Genomic DNA, 18,891 nt, shown 5'->3' on the forward strand with positions numbered 1-18,891 from the left:
TGTGAATTATAGCTAAGCCACCTCCCTTTCCCAATGGTCTATGGAGGGACTGAATGAGATAGCCAGATGGAAGGACACTGACTAAGTCAAAATCAGAGTCAGCCGACGTCCATGTTTCAGTAAGAAACAGGATGTCTAAGTTAGTGTCTTCAATCAAATGTAGGATTTGTAGTGCATGTTTAGGCAGGGACCTACAATTCAGAAGCCCTAGCCTAAGGGGGTCTTTAGTAGGAGCTTTGTTTCCCCCAACCTGGTCCCTAAATGAGCAATAGACACATGGCATGAATAGAGCATCAGCTCCTAATCCATGATGACAGTAACGCGAGTTTGACGGCTTTAAAAGGACTAATTCCTCTTTCGTGTATATGATGGGAGTAGCTTCAGACACGGGCAGGGTCTCTGGCCCTAGGTCCGTCCTGGCCCGGACGGGCACAGACGGGCTTGCCTCTGGCGCGCCATCGGCGCGCCCGCTGCGCCCGCCCGCTGCGCGGGCGACGGATGGTCGCCATTTATGAAGCGCGAGGTGCAGGAGACGCCCTCGCACTAGACCGCTACCAGTCTGAAAGCCTACCCAAGATGGCGGCCGCAGTCGGCAAAGCCAGTGGTCAGCCCGACGTGACAACAGAGGCCCCAAGAACCGCTCTGAAATGCCCCCAAGCCCCCACAAGTAAGAGCAGTGAGCAAATTACTAAGAGTAAAATTCTAGTAAGAACACAGTTAAGTTTGTGAAAAATAAAAACGATGCTTTTTTAAAAACAATTAAAGGCTCACAAGAGCAGAGGGGTGTGTGGCCAGACTCCCTGTGTGTGAGGGGAGCAGCCTGTGTAGATAACGCGGGCAAACTAATGAGCCCGATTTATAGCGCGAGGGGCAGGAGACGCCCTCGCACTAGACCGCTACCAGTCTGAAAGCCTACCCAAGATGGCGGCCGCAGTCGGCAAAGCCAGTGGTCAGCCCGACGTGACAACAGAGGCCCCAAGAACCGCTCTGAAATGCCCCCAAGCCCCCACAAGTAAGAGCAGTGAGCAAATTACTAAGAGTAAAATTCTAGTAAGAACACAGTTAAGTTTGTGAAAAATAAAAACGATGCTTTTTTAAAAACAATTAAAGGCTCACAAGAGCAGAGGGGTGTGTGGCCAGACTCCCTGTGTGTGAGGGGAGCAGCCTGTGTAGGTAACGCGGGCAAACTAATGAGCCCGATTTATAGCGCGAGGGGCAGGAGACGCCCTCGCACTAGACCGCTACCAGTCTGAAAGCCTACCCAAGATGGCGGCCGCAGTCGGCAAAGCCAGTGGTCAGCCCGACGTGACAACAGAGGCCCCAAGAACCGCTCTGAAATGCCCCCAAGCCCCCACAAGTAAGAGCAGTGAGCAAATTACTAAGAGTAAAATTCTAGTAAGAACACAGTTAAGTTTGTGAAAAATAAAAACGATGCTTTTTTAAAAACAATTAAAGGCTCACAAGAGCAGAGGGGTGTGTGGCCAGACTCCCTGTGTGTGAGGGGAGCAGCCTGTGTAGGTAACGCGGGCAAACTAATGAGCCCGATTTATAGCGCGAGGGGCAGGAGACGCCCTCGCACTAGACCGCTACCAGTCTGAAAGCCTACCCAAGATGGCGGCCGCAGTCGGCAAAGCCAGTGGTCAGCCCGACGTGACAACAGAGGCCCCAAGAACCGCTCTGAAATGCCCCCAAGCCCCCACAAGTAAGAGCAGTGAGCAAATTACTAAGAGTAAAATTCTAGTAAGAACACAGTTAAGTTTGTGAAAAATAAAAACGATGCTTTTTTAAAAACAATTAAAGGCTCACAAGAGCAGAGGGGTGTGTGGCCAGACTCCCTGTGTGTGAGGGGAGCAGATTGGGCCAGTGGGCCGAGTCAGGTGTGGCCAGAAAGAGCAAAACATCCCAATTGTTTGTATTTGTTTGGCATTTCATTGTACAGTTACAGCTTATTACATTATTTAATTCATTATTTAATTCAACCAATGGATACACGTCTTTATTTAAGGTTTAATATGAGTTATTGACATTAAAATACATTCACAAAGTGGAATATGTTTTCAATCACAGAAATGTCCCAAATACGCTTAAAAGTGGATTCACAAGCCATTTGTCTCCGTGGCATGCAGTTTCTGTCATCAGCACTTCTCATCCCTTTCTCCACAAGAGCAGTTCAAACATGAATGGAAAAATATCCTACTCTGCAAATGCTTTCCACTTAATTATGGCACTGCCATATTTGACACTTAATACATCATTTGCTGCTTAATCTGACAATTATAACAAAACATTGTTTGTAGCTCAACCTTGCCCTCTATGTCAGCTGACGTCTCTGCTTAATGCAGGTGGAAATTATTTTGCCAAACTACTGCTTGCTCTACTAAATTCCCTTTTAGAACAACTGGAGGCCAAGAAGCAGCAATGCTTCATATCAGGTCATAAGAACTGGACACACTAATTTAGAATTGACACTACTCGTAACGGTGTATGTAAAAAAGCTTTCACCATAGGTCAATCTCTTAGACGCGGACAGGGCAGGACTGGGAAACAAAAGCAGCCCTGGCAAATTTTTTCAGACCAGCACTCTACAGTACCCGATCAGTGCAAGGGAGGTTTTTTTTGGGTGAGTCTCACTTTCATTTCAGCAACATGAATGTGTGATTAGGCCTTGTATTTGTAGTGAAGACTCAAGATACAAAGGTAAGTTGAAGTAGCTGAAGATTTATTCATGTACTACACGGTTGTGGAGAAGGAAATAACGCCTCCACAGTCAACAGATCCAATTTCCAATTGAATCGTAGTTACAAAGCATAACATTCTCAGAAGACTATGAACCAAGCAAACCCCATGGTTCTAGGATAGAATGTATCTCCCCACAGCCATGAAAGAGGCAGTGAAGATATACAGACTAAGATACAAAAACAGATTATAACATATACCTTCCCTTCTTCCTAATGAACAAAAGACAAAAAACAAAAAAGAAAAAAAAACAAGAGATATTAATCTAAATGTTTCTTAGGAATAACAGGAACTCTTGAGTTCCTTCTGAGACAAACTTGTACATTTCCTTTCTCTCCAACTGGAACTCCATTATCAGAATCAGCATTTATTCTTATAGTAGACTTAGCTTTGACGATTTTAGAGATGTTCTCCCAGTGTCCACCCATAACCTGAACTGCATTGTTACCAATTTTAATACCCTTAATGGGTTTACCAAATTTACACTCTCCTTTTTTAACCTGAATAAGAGTCTTGATTCTGACCATGTCACCGACAATCAAAGGAAAAGTTGTAACTTTTTTTTTGGTCAAACCATACGTTTTGCTTACTTTGAGCATCTGAAGGATTGGCACGGGCAAGTTCCATAAGTTTATTAATATCAGACCCAAATTTTAACCATTTATTCATCCAACCAGGTTTTAAACTTGTGTTAGCTTTAAGTCCTCTGAGTAATTCAAAATGGAGAAAGTTTCATAGAAGAGCGTGGAGTACTTCTGTAAAACCATAACATACTGTTCACAGACTTCACTATGTCATAGTTCCCTGATTTAGCCCACCTAACACATTCTCCAATCACTCTGTTCATTCTCTCAACCAACCCATTTGTTTGGGGATGATGTAAAGAACTTTTACAATGTTTAATACCACAGTCCACCCATAACCTGAACTGCATTGTTACCAATTTTAATACCCTTAATGGGTTTACCAAATTTACACTCTCCTTTTTTAACCTGAATAAGAGTCTTGATTCTGACCATGTCACCGACAATCAAAGGAAAAGTTGTAACTTTTTTTTTGGTCAAACCATACGTTTTGCTTACTTTGAGCATCTGAAGGATTGGCACGGGCAAGTTCCATAAGTTTATTAATATCAGACCCAAATTTTAACCATTTATTCATCCAACCAGGTTTTAAACTTGTGTTAGCTTTAAGTCCTCTGAGTAATTCAAAATGGAGAAAGTTTCATAGAAGAGCGTGGAGTACTTCTGTAAAACCATAACATACTGTTCACAGACTTCACTATGTCATAGTTCCCTGATTTAGCCCACCTAACACATTCTCCAATCACTCTGTTCATTCTCTCAACCAACCCATTTGTTTGGGGATGATGTAAAGAACTTTTACAATGTTTAATACCACAAAAAATCAGAAAACTCTCCACTTCTAAACTAACAAATTGTGTCCCATTATCTGAGACTAAAGTTTCAGGGAAACCTTCTCTCAAAAATACTTCACTCAAAAATGACACAATACTGGAAGCATTTTCTTCTTTTACAAACTTACAATTATAAATTTGTGACCACCGTTTAATTTGTTAAATGGACCCATAACATCTATTCCTAATTTCATCCAGGGTCCTGAGGGACATTTAATTGGAGACAAGGGAAGGGTTGACAAGTTAAAAGTTTTATCAGAAGACCCACAGACCCAACAATTGGTAACAATGTCTTCAACTTCTCCGTCCATCTTAGGCCACCAGAAATTTTGCCTAACATATCTTTTAGTCATGGTAAACCCTAAATGTCCCTCATGAGCATTCTTAATGATGTTTGAACACAATTCATGGGGAGGAATAAACTTGCCACTTCTTAACAAAATACCATCCGCTATATATATTTCTTCCTGAACTTTCCAAAAGGATTGTAATAGTGGTGACAACGCTTTTTCATGAGGCCAGCCCTTCGTGACAAATTAAAAAACTTCTTGAAGCAACTCATCATCCTTTAAAGCATTCCTCCACTTTTCCTTTGTAAGAACAACTGGTTCTGGTAAATCTAAAACAGCAGCAAATCAATCCTCATTATCTTCTTCTAAAAGTTTACTAAAACATACATCATCACTTTCATCTTTTTTGTGAGGGAAACGTGACAAAAAATCCGCACACACATTTTTTCCACCCGAAATGTGTGAAATCTCAAACTGACATTGTAACAGTTTCAACACCATCCTTAAAATCCTGGGCGTACAACACTTATTGACACCTGCACTCAAAATGGATATTAATGGCTTATTGTCTGTAAAAAGGCTAAAATGCTTTCCCCAGATATAAGGTCTAAACTTCTCTATTGCCCAAAGACAAGCCAAGAGTTCCTTCTTGATGACCAAATATTGCTTTTCTGCAGCCCTTAAAACCCTTGAAGCAAACCCCACCGTATCTTCACGATCTCCTTTCTTTTGAGTCAATATGGCTCCTAATCCCACCTGACTTGCATCAACTGTGATATAACAGGAAAGGCTACGATCAAAAGGTTTAAGAGCATTACCTTTACTCATAAGTGACTTAAGTTCAAAACCATCAGCACATTCTTCAGACCAACAAAACTTTACCCCTTTCTTGAGTAAATTGCTGATGGGTCGAACTATCGTTGCAAAATTGGGAACAAAACGAGAATAGTGTTTGCACAACCCCAAGAGTGACTTTACACCTGCTTTGTCAACAGGAGCAGGTGCATTCACAATAGCTTTCAATTAGACCTTTTCTGGGTTTGATGCCTTCTTGAGTTAGAAGATGCCCTAAATATTCTACTTCTGTACAATTTTTTTTTATGTTTCTGATTTAAGGACAACTCGTTTTGTAAAAAATATTTCAAGAACTTTCAAATGTATTGAGTCATGAGAAACATCATCTTTTGCATAAATTAAAACATCATCTTGGAATACTAGAACTCCATCAATTCCTTTAAGAATCTCTTGTATAACCCTTTGAAAAACAAACGCGGTGGATGCTAGCCCAAAAGGCATCCGTCGGTATTGGAATGTACCAAGGGGAGATATAAATGCTGTAAGATGGCATGATTCTGGATGTAACTCAATCTGGTGGTATGCACTCGCCAGATCAAGTTTAGTGAAGTACTTGGGTCCTTTTATGTAAGCAAAAAGATCATTGATCTTCGGGAGAGGGTGGGACTCGACCCAGATCTCCTTATTTAAAGACCTTAAGTCCACACACACCCTAAGTTGTCCACAACGTTTTCTAGCTACGACTAAGTGTGATAACCATAGCGAAGATTCTGTTGGTTCAATTATCCCCTTGTCACACAAACTTTTCAACTCAATATCCAAATCATCTCTGACACTAAATGGGACTCCTTTCAATTTATGCTTCACTGGTGTTGCGCTACCTTTAACAATAATTTTGTGTTGAAACCCATGAATTTTTCCCAGTTTGTTTCCAAAGACTAAAGGAAATTTACTATCATCGCAGTTGGCTATGACAATTTGCTCGGCTGCGCCAGGTTTCAAATTAATACCAAACAGTCCCTGGTGAAACAACCCTAAAATATTGAGACCTTTTACTACAACGTAAACTTTTCCTCTGATTTTTCGCCCTTTAAATTCCATATTATCTTCAATAAACCCAAGTAATTAAATGTGATGTCTCCTTCGTAGGATACAGGACATCTGTCTGGTGGTTCTAACTTCCTGTCACTCCAGGTTTCTTCAAAAAGTTTTTTAGTTATCATGGTGATCCTGGCTCCTGCATCAACTAACAGTTTTAACATTTTAACTCCAACACACACATCTGCAATAGGATGAACACATTCAGAAGGATAGCCAGTAATACCAGCACATGTATCTTTTTGGGTACATTCTTGATGATCAGTGACAACTGAAACAATTTCATTATCTGAATCTTCTTCAGATTCGACAACACAGACTGTAGATCTCTTAGAGTTTTTAAGCTTAAAGCAAACTTTAGCAAAATGTCCATTCTTTTTACAGTAATTACATGTAACATTATTTTCAGGACACTTTCCTCTATTGGGGTGTGAAGGATTCCCACATCGCATACAATTACTGCTGTTATTAACAACCAAACTACTGTTTTTGTTTTTAGTAGTATTGTTGGTATTAGAGCAAACATTTTTATTTTGGTCTTGTTAATAACAACTGCACCTATAGCCTCAGAAGTCTTGTCTTCAAGTTCCTTTAAGGACATGATGGATGTTTCAATGCTTTTGGCAACTTTTATAGTCCCAACTAGTGATGGATTTCCCATAGACAACAACTTTTGCCTTATTTGTTTCTCTTTACATTGGCACACAAACTGATCATGGATTAATTGGTCTGTGAATCCTTCGAATAAACAAACAGAATCAAGTCTTCTTAATGCAGATATATAGGTGTCGACGTCTTCTCCTTCACTTTGCTTTCTCTTAAAAAATTTGTGTCTCTTGGTATTCATCTATATTGTCACCTTCAGTTCGTGCAATATCAGGAAGATGTTTAAAAATGGATCTTCCTTCAAATCCTAAGGAGTGTAAAAGTAAAAAAATGTTTCGTTCTGCGCAGAATCTTGTTGCACCTATTGCTCCTAAGTAAGTTTCAAATGCGTCGAACCAAACCTCCCATCTAACCGGAGGTTTCCCTGGATTCTCTAAAAATGAAGGTGGTGGGGTAACAGATCGAATACTACATATTATAATAAATGGTTAAGTACCTATACAGGTATAGGATAATAATGCTCATAAACTGTTACGAATAAAGATGTGAAGGTAATAACAGATAAACACTCTTATCTTTACCCTGAACTGAGAAGCACTAATAAATTTAAAATGTGTCAAGAGAAGTTTTTAACACTTTTTTTTGCAATATAGTGGTGTTTATTCTACAAAAAGTGAACTGTGCATTCGTGAAAAATAGTCTTAACCTTCAATGACTTTTTAGAAAATCAAAACCATGCGTATCGCTGAAAATACCCTGAAGATACTTGTGCATAAAAGAAAGTGAAGATGTTGTAAAAATGCTGTGCTTGTCCGCGCGAGCAAAACAATATTGCGACACGCTTCCGAACATATGAACATCAATGCTGTGCGTATCGGCGTTATTTTATTGAAGTATGCTCGTAAAAACATGTATATAAGCTTTGCCAAGAAACACAGTCATAAATACATGAGCAAAATGGCTGTGCGTGTCACATTAGTATTCCACTGAACAAGCACTGCCAGGATACGCTTGTGAACAGTAGAAGAGCAAAGCAACTTAATAGGCGTATGCGAAATGGCTATGCGTGTCGGCGGTGACACGAAAACTTGAGGAAATGTTGACTCCTCATTTTTTTTTATTGCACATGCTCTCAATCTTTTCAATCCGGAAAGACAGGAACTAAACGCGACCGTCTGTAAACAGAGCGATTGTCTTTCAAGGCAAACCTTACGCTCTTTCAGCAAGTCTCCCTTGCTCCTTCGTTTACCTCCAACAGGGAATTATTGTGCTACCGGAGACAATACCAGTCAAGCGGAAGATGCATACAGCGATAAGGTCAGAATAGGTTGAAGTTACAGTCAAGCGCTTAAGGACATCAATCTTTTTTTTGAAGAGTCACGCAAAAGCACCAACTTTCAAAGATAAATGTAACTTGCGTGTGTCATCAATTCCGTAGACGTAAGGTTAGAAGATGATCGGGTCTTTGAGTTTGTCAAGGTAGCTGATTGACAGCAACTGCACAGCTTGGACTCTCCCGTGTAGTAGATCGTCGCCAAGATAATTGTAGTGAAGATGCAGGAAACCAAGGTAAGTTGAAGTAGCTGAAGATTTATTCATGTACTACACGGTTGTGGAGAAGGAAATAACGCCCCCACAGTCAACAGATCGAATTTCAAACTGACTCGAAGTTACGAAGCATAACATTCTCAGAACACTAAAGAAACATAAACCAAGCAAACCCCATGGTTCTAGGATAGAATGTATCTCCCCACAGCCTTGAAAGAGGCAGTCAAGAGATACAGACTAAGATGCAAAAACAGGATATAACAATATTCTTCAATAATAATACTAATAATAAAAATAATAATAAAATACATGGCACAAGTGAGATGCATTTTAGTTAAAAACTAGGAAATCTGACACATCAGTCAAGGTTTCTTAAATTTAAAGTATGAAATCATACGGCAGCTATGTGTAGATGAGGGCATATTTCATGTATTTGTATTATGTTTGAGGTATAGGCTTTGGATACATCAGCATAGCCTTGCCAACTCGAGCCCTACTGGGTTTGCCCTTGCTTGTTTACACTTGTAAACCATTTTCAAACATCCAAAATGGTGTCTATCAATAGTGTGTAATTTTGGTAATTCTTTTTATCCAGTTTCTAAACAGCTGCAAAGCCTACAGCCTCTCTGACTTCCATACACATTAATTATACAATAATTGCATTAAAGCCTTCCAAACAACACTCTTTCTGTGGATCTGCAAATTCACAAAGCATATATGTGAGCCTTAGTGTGCGGTCGTCAAATTACAGTTCACTTGAATAAAAGATGTAAAATATGAACTGTAACACAGAATCATCTCCATTACCTTTGAATAGAATGCATGTGCAAAGGGCTATAATTTGTGCCAAGCAGTTATTGTACAGTTAATAAAAAAGATGAAGAGAGATAAACATGGCAGACACCCAGAGAGAGGGGGTGGGGGACATTGTGAGACAGGCGGTGAGAAAGAGGAAGAGAGATGATGAGAATCTCGAGCCAGAGAAAAAACACAGAGTGAAAGAGTCACACATGGGGAGAGTAAGGAAGAGACAAATGAAGAAACAGATGAGAGACCCTTACATTGTATCCTTAAATAGGATCCTGTGCTTACCTCTTGGGGTGCGAAGATCAACCTACGGTGGAGTTGCTGCTGCAGGGCGTTGGAAATCAAGCTTGGTCATGGAGATGGAGAGAGATGTAATGATGGAGCTGCTGCTGGCCAAATCCATGCGGCGAAGAAGGGGCTGAGGGCCAAGTTGAAGTGCAAGCTGCATCTCGAGATGAGGATGTTGTAGCCCGAGATGAGGCTGCTTCGTCCGTAGATGAGGCTGTTGCGTCCCGAGATGAGGCTGCTGGATCCCTAGAAGAGGCTCCGGTGAGAAAAGGCTGCGGTGGAGAGGGCGTCCTCAGGCAGAGAAGAGGCTCTGGGGCGAGAGGAGGATGTGGTGGAGAGGAGAGGGCATCTTCAGGCAGAGAAGAGGGTCTGGGGCGACGAGAGACTGTGGGCGGAGAGGAGAGAATGTCATCGGCAACACTGACACAGGAAGATTCCCAAAAGGCCCTGTAAAGTCCGCTGTGAAAGCGATTATAGCTGACTTTTAAAGGGCCTGTGTTTCCTGCCAGTGCCGTCTGTGACGTCACAGAGGCGAGCACATTCAGAGGTAAGCAGCAAACAGAGAAGATGGCTGCAGGAGCATATGTAGTGAATACGTATTGAATACATATTCACTAAGTATGCTCCTTCAGCCATCTTCTGTGTTTACTCACTGGAAACGGCAAGCAAGGTCCGTGGGCCGCCAATAAAGCCCTGCTGGGTCGCTGGCAGCCCACGGGCTGTACTATGAGTACACGTGGAATAGATGATATCAGAGAGGGGATAAACATATATGCTGAAGAGTGTGGGGCTCAACAAAGAACCCTGTGGTACTCCACAATCCAGCTTATGTGTTTCTGACAAGATGAAAGCGGTGAGCGCGGGAAGATGATGGGTCTTCCAAGGTTGTATTTGAAATGAAGGCATGGGTCTGAGGGGGCTCCAGAATGGATGGTATTCATCATAGCTGTGATTTCTTCTTTTGAGAGGGGCTTCCAGTTGCTTAGCTGTTATTTGGTGATGAAGGCGGCTTCTGGCCTGTTGAGGGAGTTCATATTGGTATGCAGTGGCCGAATGTGTTGTAGATCATAGCAATCTTCTGTTCGAAGACGTTTGAGAGGTCGTTGCAGAGTGCTTGAGATGGGATGATGTTGTTGGCAGCTGTGGGATTGGAGAACTACTTTACGATTGTAAAGAGTTCTTTGCCGTTGTTGGAGCAGGCTTTGAGTTTGAAAGTTAGGGCCTTTTTCTTTGCATCTCGTAGTTGTTAGTGGTAGAGGCTGAGGGCAGCATTGTATGTGGTGTTTTTGTCGAGTTTCAATTTTCTCTCAAGTTGTTTGCAGTGGCGCTTGGACTTCCTGAGGTAGTTCATGTGCCAGCTGGGTTGTTTGTTGTTTTTGTAGGTCTTGTTTCTAGTGGAAGAGGGGCGGTTGGCTCAGTTGGTGAGCTATTTATTAAGGAGCTTGGGGTTGGCTTCGAGGTTCCGGGTGTGGTTGGGGAAGTGTTCCTGTAGTGTCTTGGTCCACTTTTCTAAGGATATTTTTCCCCAGTGTTTTTATGGTGCTTTGGGCTTTTCTGGTGGGTGGCTTGGTGAGTAGGTATCTTGAATGTAGGATGTAGTGGTCAGAAGATGTGAGCTGGATCGTGTGGGTGTGGTGATCCTGTTGTTGGAGGAAAAGATAGGGTTGAGGGAGTGGCTTGAAATGTGGGTTGGTCCTTGGATGAGCTGGATGAGTCCTACGTTGCTGAGGCTCTCAAGGAGGGGCGTGGAGTAAGGGTCTGTGGTGTCTTCCAGGTGGAAATTGAGGTTACCAAGGAGGATGAAGTTGCTTGATCTGATGGAGAGGGGAGCCATGAAGTCTGAGATGCGGTTGCAGAATTTCACTTAGGGCTGTGGGGAACAGTAGGCGAGGGTTCCCATAAGGGTGGCGTTGTTTTCCGTTTGTGGGGCTGTTCCATGAAGTTAGTGTCTGAGTCCATGGAGGTGGCACATTCAATCATGTTTTTGAAGATGATTGCAAGTCCCCCACCTGGTTTCAAATAGGCTTCTTTGGCTGCTCAGAGTTAATGATATCACCCGTTGTCCTGTCTGTCATTCCACTTTATGTTAAAGAGCAATAAACAAGAGACCACTTCCAAAAAAAGGCTTATTTTCACTCTGTGGGTATCCAAGCTTGGACAATTCTCTGTCATGGCTGTGCTCTGCTGTCTCTACTGGCATGCCTCGCTCTTGCATTGAGAGATGGCTGCAGTGGACTGCCTCTCTGTCTGCCCACAGTTCCCAGGCTCTAAATTGGGCGAAGCCACTTGTAAATCTTTGAGTTCCTTAAGTCTGTTCTCTCACTGAGAAAGGTTCTCCAGTCGCCTCTTTCTGAGACGCCATGTCTTTCTCCAAGTTTCCATCTCCCCAGAGGCGTATGAAGACCTCTGGGATACCTGTGATCCACTTGGCCTTTGCGCTACACATACAGAAACCCTAACCGTTTCAAGTTCTGCTTAACACAGAATCCATTGAAGTAAAGTCGAAAAATGAGAAGCACCCTGTTAGTGTAGCTCTCTCATAATGAAACCATATTATAAAATACATTGTAGAGATATACTGGGCAACCCAAAAATTCTAGAGTCTACAATGTCATAAAAAGTTTGTAGACAACTTGGATGAGTACTCGATTATACAGTACTATATAGAACGGTCAAATTACATGGTGCAGTATTCTGCTTCTGGGATTTTGATGGGGTTTCATTACACAGACATCATAAGAGCATTATTCCGTTGCACAGTACAACTCGGAACACTGTATACTGCATGGATATTTTTTCTTTGTTATATTGTAAAAGGGCCATTGTTTCTGTAGCACATTAATGATGCTATTAATTCAGCTGCCGCTCAATGTTTCAGGTGGCCAATAGTTGACAGCTGTACAGACATTTTCCTGTAAGGGTTCCAAGGTTTAAACTGGGTACGAACTTAGACTAACAGGATTATACTTTTGTTTTCGGCTGCAGAGGGATACTGAATGTGGACATTGTATTGTGGGAGATAAAATCATGAGGGTCCTATCTAGGCCTGGCCAGAAAACTACGGTACTCTCGCGTATTTTCCGTAGTTTGCACAACTACGCGCTACGCGAATTGCACGTAGCACAGTGCAAAAAGGCTTAGCGGGCATTTTTAGCTTGCTCGCGGTCTTCAACGTCAAGTTGGCGACCACGAGCGAGCAAAATGACACCCCGGTGAGACGTTTTCCTCGTTTGCGATCAGCAAACTCAAGTTGCCGATCGCGAGCGTGGAAAATAAACCTCCCGGTGAGATTTTCAACGCGGGGAGGTCAGGTTTCTCATTGCTAGTGGTCGCGTATGCTCGTGGCAGCTCATGATGAGAAACTACCAGTCTGCGTTGAGAAAACTGCAGCTCGAGTACAAATCTACTTGAGCGGCAGAAAACAATCGCTTGCACTGTGCAAGATGCCGTTTGCAATGATTGCACAGTGCGGACAAGCATCCGGCATTGTGCAATCATTGCGAACAGCATTTCCCTACCGCACTATGCACTTTGCTACGCGTAGCTCGCGTAGTGCCCTTCACATAGCTACGCGTAGCGCTACTATGCAAACTCACCCAGGGTTAGTCCTATCAAGTATGTATCTAAAACAGACCACAATTGGTTGCAAAAAGCACTTAAGGTCTGCCTTTCCTAAAGTACAACTCAAAAGTCTGAGGAGAAAATTGTTTATGATTCATACAACATCGATTTTAATAAAGGCCTTTTAGATCAAAATAGGACCTCACATACGAGGTGTCATAGAGATGATTTGCATGAATATTAGAGCGCTCCTACTGTCTTATAATATTGAAAACAGATCACTATTCGTGAATATTAGACGTAAACACAATTAGAATTTGGACAAGTGTGCCTGTGCACTGTCAGTGACCTGGCCAAAAACAGCATGAAAGAGCGGAAACTTGATCATAAATTCAAAGCTGTTCCGAACAGAGCTCCCAAAATACTTTTGGCCCAAGGCCCCCAAAATCCTTAAAATATCCCTGTGATATCAGTAAGCTGACACCAATGGACAGAATCCCTACTCCGTGACATCAATAGGCTGACATCACAGGACAAAACCTCTACTCTATGACGTCATGAGTGCTGGCACGACTGGACAGAATCTCCAATCTATGACATCAGTAGCTGACACCACTGGATAGAACCTCCACTCTATGACGTCATGAGTGCTGGTACGACTGTATAGAACCTCCACTCTATGGCCTCAGTAGGTTGAAATCAATGGCCAGAAGCCCCATTCTTTGACATCAGTAGGCTCACGCCACTGGACAGAACCTCCATTCTATGACGTTAGTAGACCGACACTACTGGACCTCACAATTGTCCACTGCCACCACTGAGGACCTTCTGCAGGCTTAATATGACTTAATATGACTATGACCCTTAACAAAGTCCTATGGAGGATGGTATCAAAAGTGTGCAGCATGAACGAGAAAATATTACACCACGCACGTCTACCTTTAGCAATAATAATGTTTCACTGAAATAAACACAAATAGCTTTAACAAGTCCAAAAAAACAGCACATTTCGTATCATTGGCCTAGCCTTGCGTGATGTATAAAATGCGTAATTCTACCCCTTTTTAGCAACATAAACGAATTCTTAGGTAGCATTTTAAAATGAAATACTTTGCATTTTGTTGGAAGAAAATGGTTGTAATAAAATTAACGGTTTGGTTAATTGGTAGTCTGCCAAGTTTCAACGTTTCTTTAAACTATATAATGTAATTGAAAAGGTTAAACTTCTGAGTCTGTTAAGCTCGGATGTTACTGTAATCCATTAAACAAACAAAGAGGCAGGGCAGTGTCTTTATTATATCTAGGGTAAATGTGAGCGGGCAGCTTTTAATAGTGTGGCTTCCCAGAATAGGTTTTCATGTCATTGCTTCACTCTTAAAAAGCAATTGACTCACAACTCTTTGCTATTGTACTCTTTGTGTAAACAGATTCTAAGTAAGTGGCAGTTTATGTAACGCTCTTCATTTTTAGAATGGGCACATAAACAACTTATGCAATGTGTACACTGAATGCAAGCTGAATGGGAGTTAAGGACTGTCAATGCTCTGTTTCCTGATAGATGGCGGAGGGTGCACGTGCCGGAGAGGCTTCCTGATCACCGCCATAGCTCTGCTGGTTCTGCTGGCTGTGGCCGCTGTCGTCACCGTCGGGATCATCTTTGGGGTGCCGGCAAAACAAGCAGGTATGCGAGACTGCTGTAGGCATGCGAGACTGCTGCAGGCGTTTGGGGGTGTCTCGGACACCTGTGATTGTAGGATACAGCTATCGAACATATGACGCGCTAACAAGAACACAGGCCTCTGATACAGCAGACTGCAGTCATAGCTTCAATTATGCTCAAACCTGACCCAGCTGCCCTCCATCAAAAGGAGAATCCTTGACTCATCGGAGTTTGTCCATATTTCACTTGTTTTGGACCTTTCCGAATCATAAATGCATCTCTCCATGCAGCTTCTCTACTCCATTTCCTCTCACCACTTAAAAAACTATGATAAAAAACTATGCAAATGTTCCTTTCACAAACTAGTATAGTCATACTCCAGCTTTCCGCATTGTTGCCCTCTTTTCAGTAAGGTCATACTGGGCAGTCTAGTTTTAGCAACTCATAGGAGACAGCAGCAGAAAGTATCAAAGGCTTTTGGAGAAGTTTACGAATACATAATTGAGTATCGCCATGTCACCAACGCATGCATTTTATCACCCTACTTTTGCATAGAAAAAAGCTATCACTTGTGGCTGGTTCTTTTTTAGAGAAAAAATGATTTATTGATTTTCCAATGTAACATATGCAATTGAATATCAATCGTCACAGTACACGTACAGGTCACCAACAATCTAAGTAAAATCATAGGGGACACAAACATTTCTGTCAGTGTCCTGAGATTTTACAAACGTCTTGGCAAGTGAGAACATCAACTGATAAATGGTGTCTGTCATGTGTATATGTAAAAGTGAAAATAAAGCAAGAAGTAAAAAAAAGAGCCAGAACAGATTTCCACTGAAGCAGCTACACAATCATTTTCATACAATGATACCATTCCCCAAAGAGAAACCCTGCATTAGTACAGCTCTTATTACTGCAAACCGAGGGTGACCACCTCGCCCCAGGTCATTACTCACTGTCTCCAGTCCAGAACCTTTTACTTATAAATAATTAATTCCTGGGGCCATATTACATAGAGTGTCCTAGAGGTATTACATGCCTGTGCACCTGGGCAACTGTTGTATTACAAGAGGTGCCGCAAACACTTGTGTGGCCCTTTCACTAACACATTTAGTGATGGAAGACAAACGGCGCCAGCACTATCTTAACCGGGGCGTGGCCCCATGTTAATGAGAGAAACACTGCCTCTGTGCCTGTGCCCTTTTAAGGATGGGGGTGCAGAGTGTGCACCACCTGACTGTGTACCACAAAGAGGTGTTGTACAGTCAGTGAACCTCTTTGGGTGCCCTTGAAAGGGGAGAAAGGTAGGGAGGAAGTCCCATGTGGGTGCAGTCACTTACTGCCCCCTCCTGCAGGGGTCTCTGTCCCCCCCTTCAAAGTGCATGCACGGTGCCGCCGGCACTGTAAAAGATGGAATGGCTGCTTGATACAGCCGCTCCATCTTTCACTAATGCAGTGTCCTTAGAGGAGCCACAAGTTTGTGCCTGCCCTGGTGGTAGTGCATTATCTGTGTAAAAGTGTTCATGCCCTGGCACAGTGTGCCGTAGCGCAAACAGGAACAGTACGCCTTATCTATAATACAGCCCCTGGTGTGTTGGTCTAATTCGGTTAATGGAAGGAAAACAAGACCACAACTCCCAGAATGCGTCAGATGATCACATGAAAATTCAGAACTAGATATACTGTCCACATTGACATAGAAGGAAGTGCTCACCTTGTGCAAAAGACATAGGGCCAGATGTAGGTCGGTCGGTAACGGCCGAAAATCGGTATTTTCGGCCGTTACCGATCGGTAAATAGGTGATCGCTATGTAGGGGGCATTATTTTACCGAATCAACTAAAGTGTTTTCGCTTAGTTTACTTTGTTTTGAAAAGCTGCAATATGATAACATACAAATATACTCAAACTAATTTGTTCTCTGCTATTATCACATATATTTAAACTAATGTGTTCTTAACTATCGATGCTTTATAAACCTCTTCACACACGATTACAAGAAAACCACGTATTATACAGTTACTCTTAAACAAACATACTTAAAGTTCATCTAGAGATTAACAGATACATGCATCAAGGTAGACTTTTGCGATTCCTTAATTGCAATTTTTAAGGAATCGCAAAAGCCTATGCATGTAGAAATCGCTAAAAAAATAGCGATTTCTAACCATTCCTTAATTGTAACTCGCAAAGTGCGAGTCGCAATTAAGGAATGTCTTCCCATTTATTCCTATGGGCCTAGAGGCCCATAGGAATGAATGGGAATTGCATTCGCAATTTGCGTGTACCCAATAGGTACTCGCAAATTGCGCATGCAATTTCAAGGGTGCAAGGGTGTCAAAAGGACACCCTGTTGCATCCCTGAAATCTGCATATGAGAACATCTTGCACACACACATGCCCAAAGGGCATGTGTGTGTGTAAAATGGAACTTTGAAAAATGCACTTTAGTGCATTTTTCAAAGTTTTTGCAAATTACCATCAAGTACTAATTTATGGTAATTTGCTACTCCTATTAGCGAAATCGCAATTTTTTTACTTAACCCGTTGGCTGCTTCCACTTTTTTGCGGCAGTGCGGCCGTTTTAAAAAACGGGCGCGGTCGCGTCGGCCATTGGCCGACGGCAGCACCAGTGAGGTAGTGCTGCCGTCGGCCAATGGCCGACGGCAGCAGACAACGGATTAAATGCATTGCATTTAAGAAATATTAATTTGCGATTCCTTAAATGCAATCGCAATTTAAGTAATTGCAATTTAGAGATTACTTAAATTGTGATTTTTGCATTTGGGATGATGCATCCCAAACGCAAAAATACCGGTTGCACAGGGGCAGATTATGAGAATCTGCCCGTTTGCGACCGGTTTTTCTTTTGATGCATGTGCCTGTATGCCCCTATCTCTGTCTTTGTGGCCTGTCTCTGGGAAACTAGAAATGGATCAACTTAAGAAACATTACAAAGCGTAACTAGGCCAAAGTTGTTGACGCCCATTGATCCAAAGTGTTGGCCATCCAGCCTACGCTAAGTGCTCTATTGATCTTGCCACTAGCTTGTGGGACAGAAAACCTGGATATGAGAGTAGCTAAAAGGTTTTACTTCCCTCATCCTTTTTGAGAGCTAGCTCAAACATGGGGAGATGGAATCATTGGTAAAGGACTTCAGAGTGCTAGGTTAGTCGTCAACGATTTACTTTGGAAAGCGCTCCCAAACAGTACACACATCGGGGCTACCTAGGGCACCCTATTCACCCACAGGTTCACCACATCTGACTCTCAGGCAGGCTGACCACTAACTATCCTATACCAGAAAATATTCTTCTCAGTGTAGTCAAGAGGACACAGCCCCAGCTCAGTTCTTTGAGGTGGTAGAACAGACACTCACTGTTGGATGACCCTATGGAAGTTGAGAGCTGTCCTTTTCACTCTTCCAAGTGCATGGGGACCTTCTTTGGACATGTGGTCAGATAAGAGCTCCCTAAGTGAACACATTTTGCAGTGAGATGCAGTCACATCAATACATCAAGCTGTCTCTACAAACTCCATACTCAAGCAGTTTCAGGCAGTCACCTTCAGAATCACAATCACTCCTCAAGCATATTGACATTCTGGCACACAATCTGCAGATACCTGGCCCTTCCATTTGTTGTAAAGGGGTACCTTCTGGCTATCTGGCTCCTTGCACCACGGTCACCACTGGTGTCGACAGGAGACGCCTCCACAGAGCACTCACCATTCCAACGCAGATATATCTGAAATGTGGGATGGCACACCTGCTCTTTTCACACTCACAAAAATCCTCTTGTATTGAGGGGCCTTACACCTGCCTTTACAGGGCATCTAATCCGCTGCTAGATATCACACCTTTTCCTTAAATTTATTAGCCAGGATCCAAGACTTTAAGACAACAATGACATCAATGATGGCCACCACTGAAGCTGCTGCATGCATGCTGATGAGATACCACCCTTAGCCTAGTGCTTTACTTCTTAAGGTAGAGACCAGCACCTCAACTTCATCTGTAGTTAAGCCGCCTTGCGACCTGGAAATGTTGGTCGTTGAAATACGGATTTTTGAAGAGTGTCTTCT

General features: G+C 42.5%; 2 protein-coding genes across 2 annotated transcripts in view; both read left to right on the top strand.

Moving 5' to 3' along the window:
- Positions 1 to 14,676, top strand: part of LOC147726746 (uncharacterized) — a 56,671-nt gene extending 41,995 nt beyond the window's left edge. Inside the window, exon 5 of the mRNA XM_086962738.1 lies at positions 14,617 to 14,676. Coding sequence (XP_086818864.1) covers positions 14,617 to 14,676 — 60 coding nt within the window. The remainder of the gene's footprint in view (positions 1 to 14,616) is intronic.
- Positions 1 to 18,891, top strand: part of LOC147726745 (low-density lipoprotein receptor class A domain-containing protein 1-like) — a 221,717-nt gene that overhangs the window by 159,024 nt on the left and 43,802 nt on the right. The window contains exon 3 of the mRNA XM_086962983.1: positions 14,705 to 14,827. Coding sequence (XP_086819109.1) covers positions 14,705 to 14,827 — 123 coding nt within the window. The remainder of the gene's footprint in view (positions 1 to 14,704; positions 14,828 to 18,891) is intronic.

The sequence above is a fragment of the Lissotriton vulgaris genome, chromosome 3_1, assembly GCF_964263255.1.
Source record: "Lissotriton vulgaris chromosome 3_1, aLisVul1.2, whole genome shotgun sequence".
Classification (NCBI taxonomy): Eukaryota; Metazoa; Chordata; class Amphibia; order Caudata; family Salamandridae; genus Lissotriton; species Lissotriton vulgaris.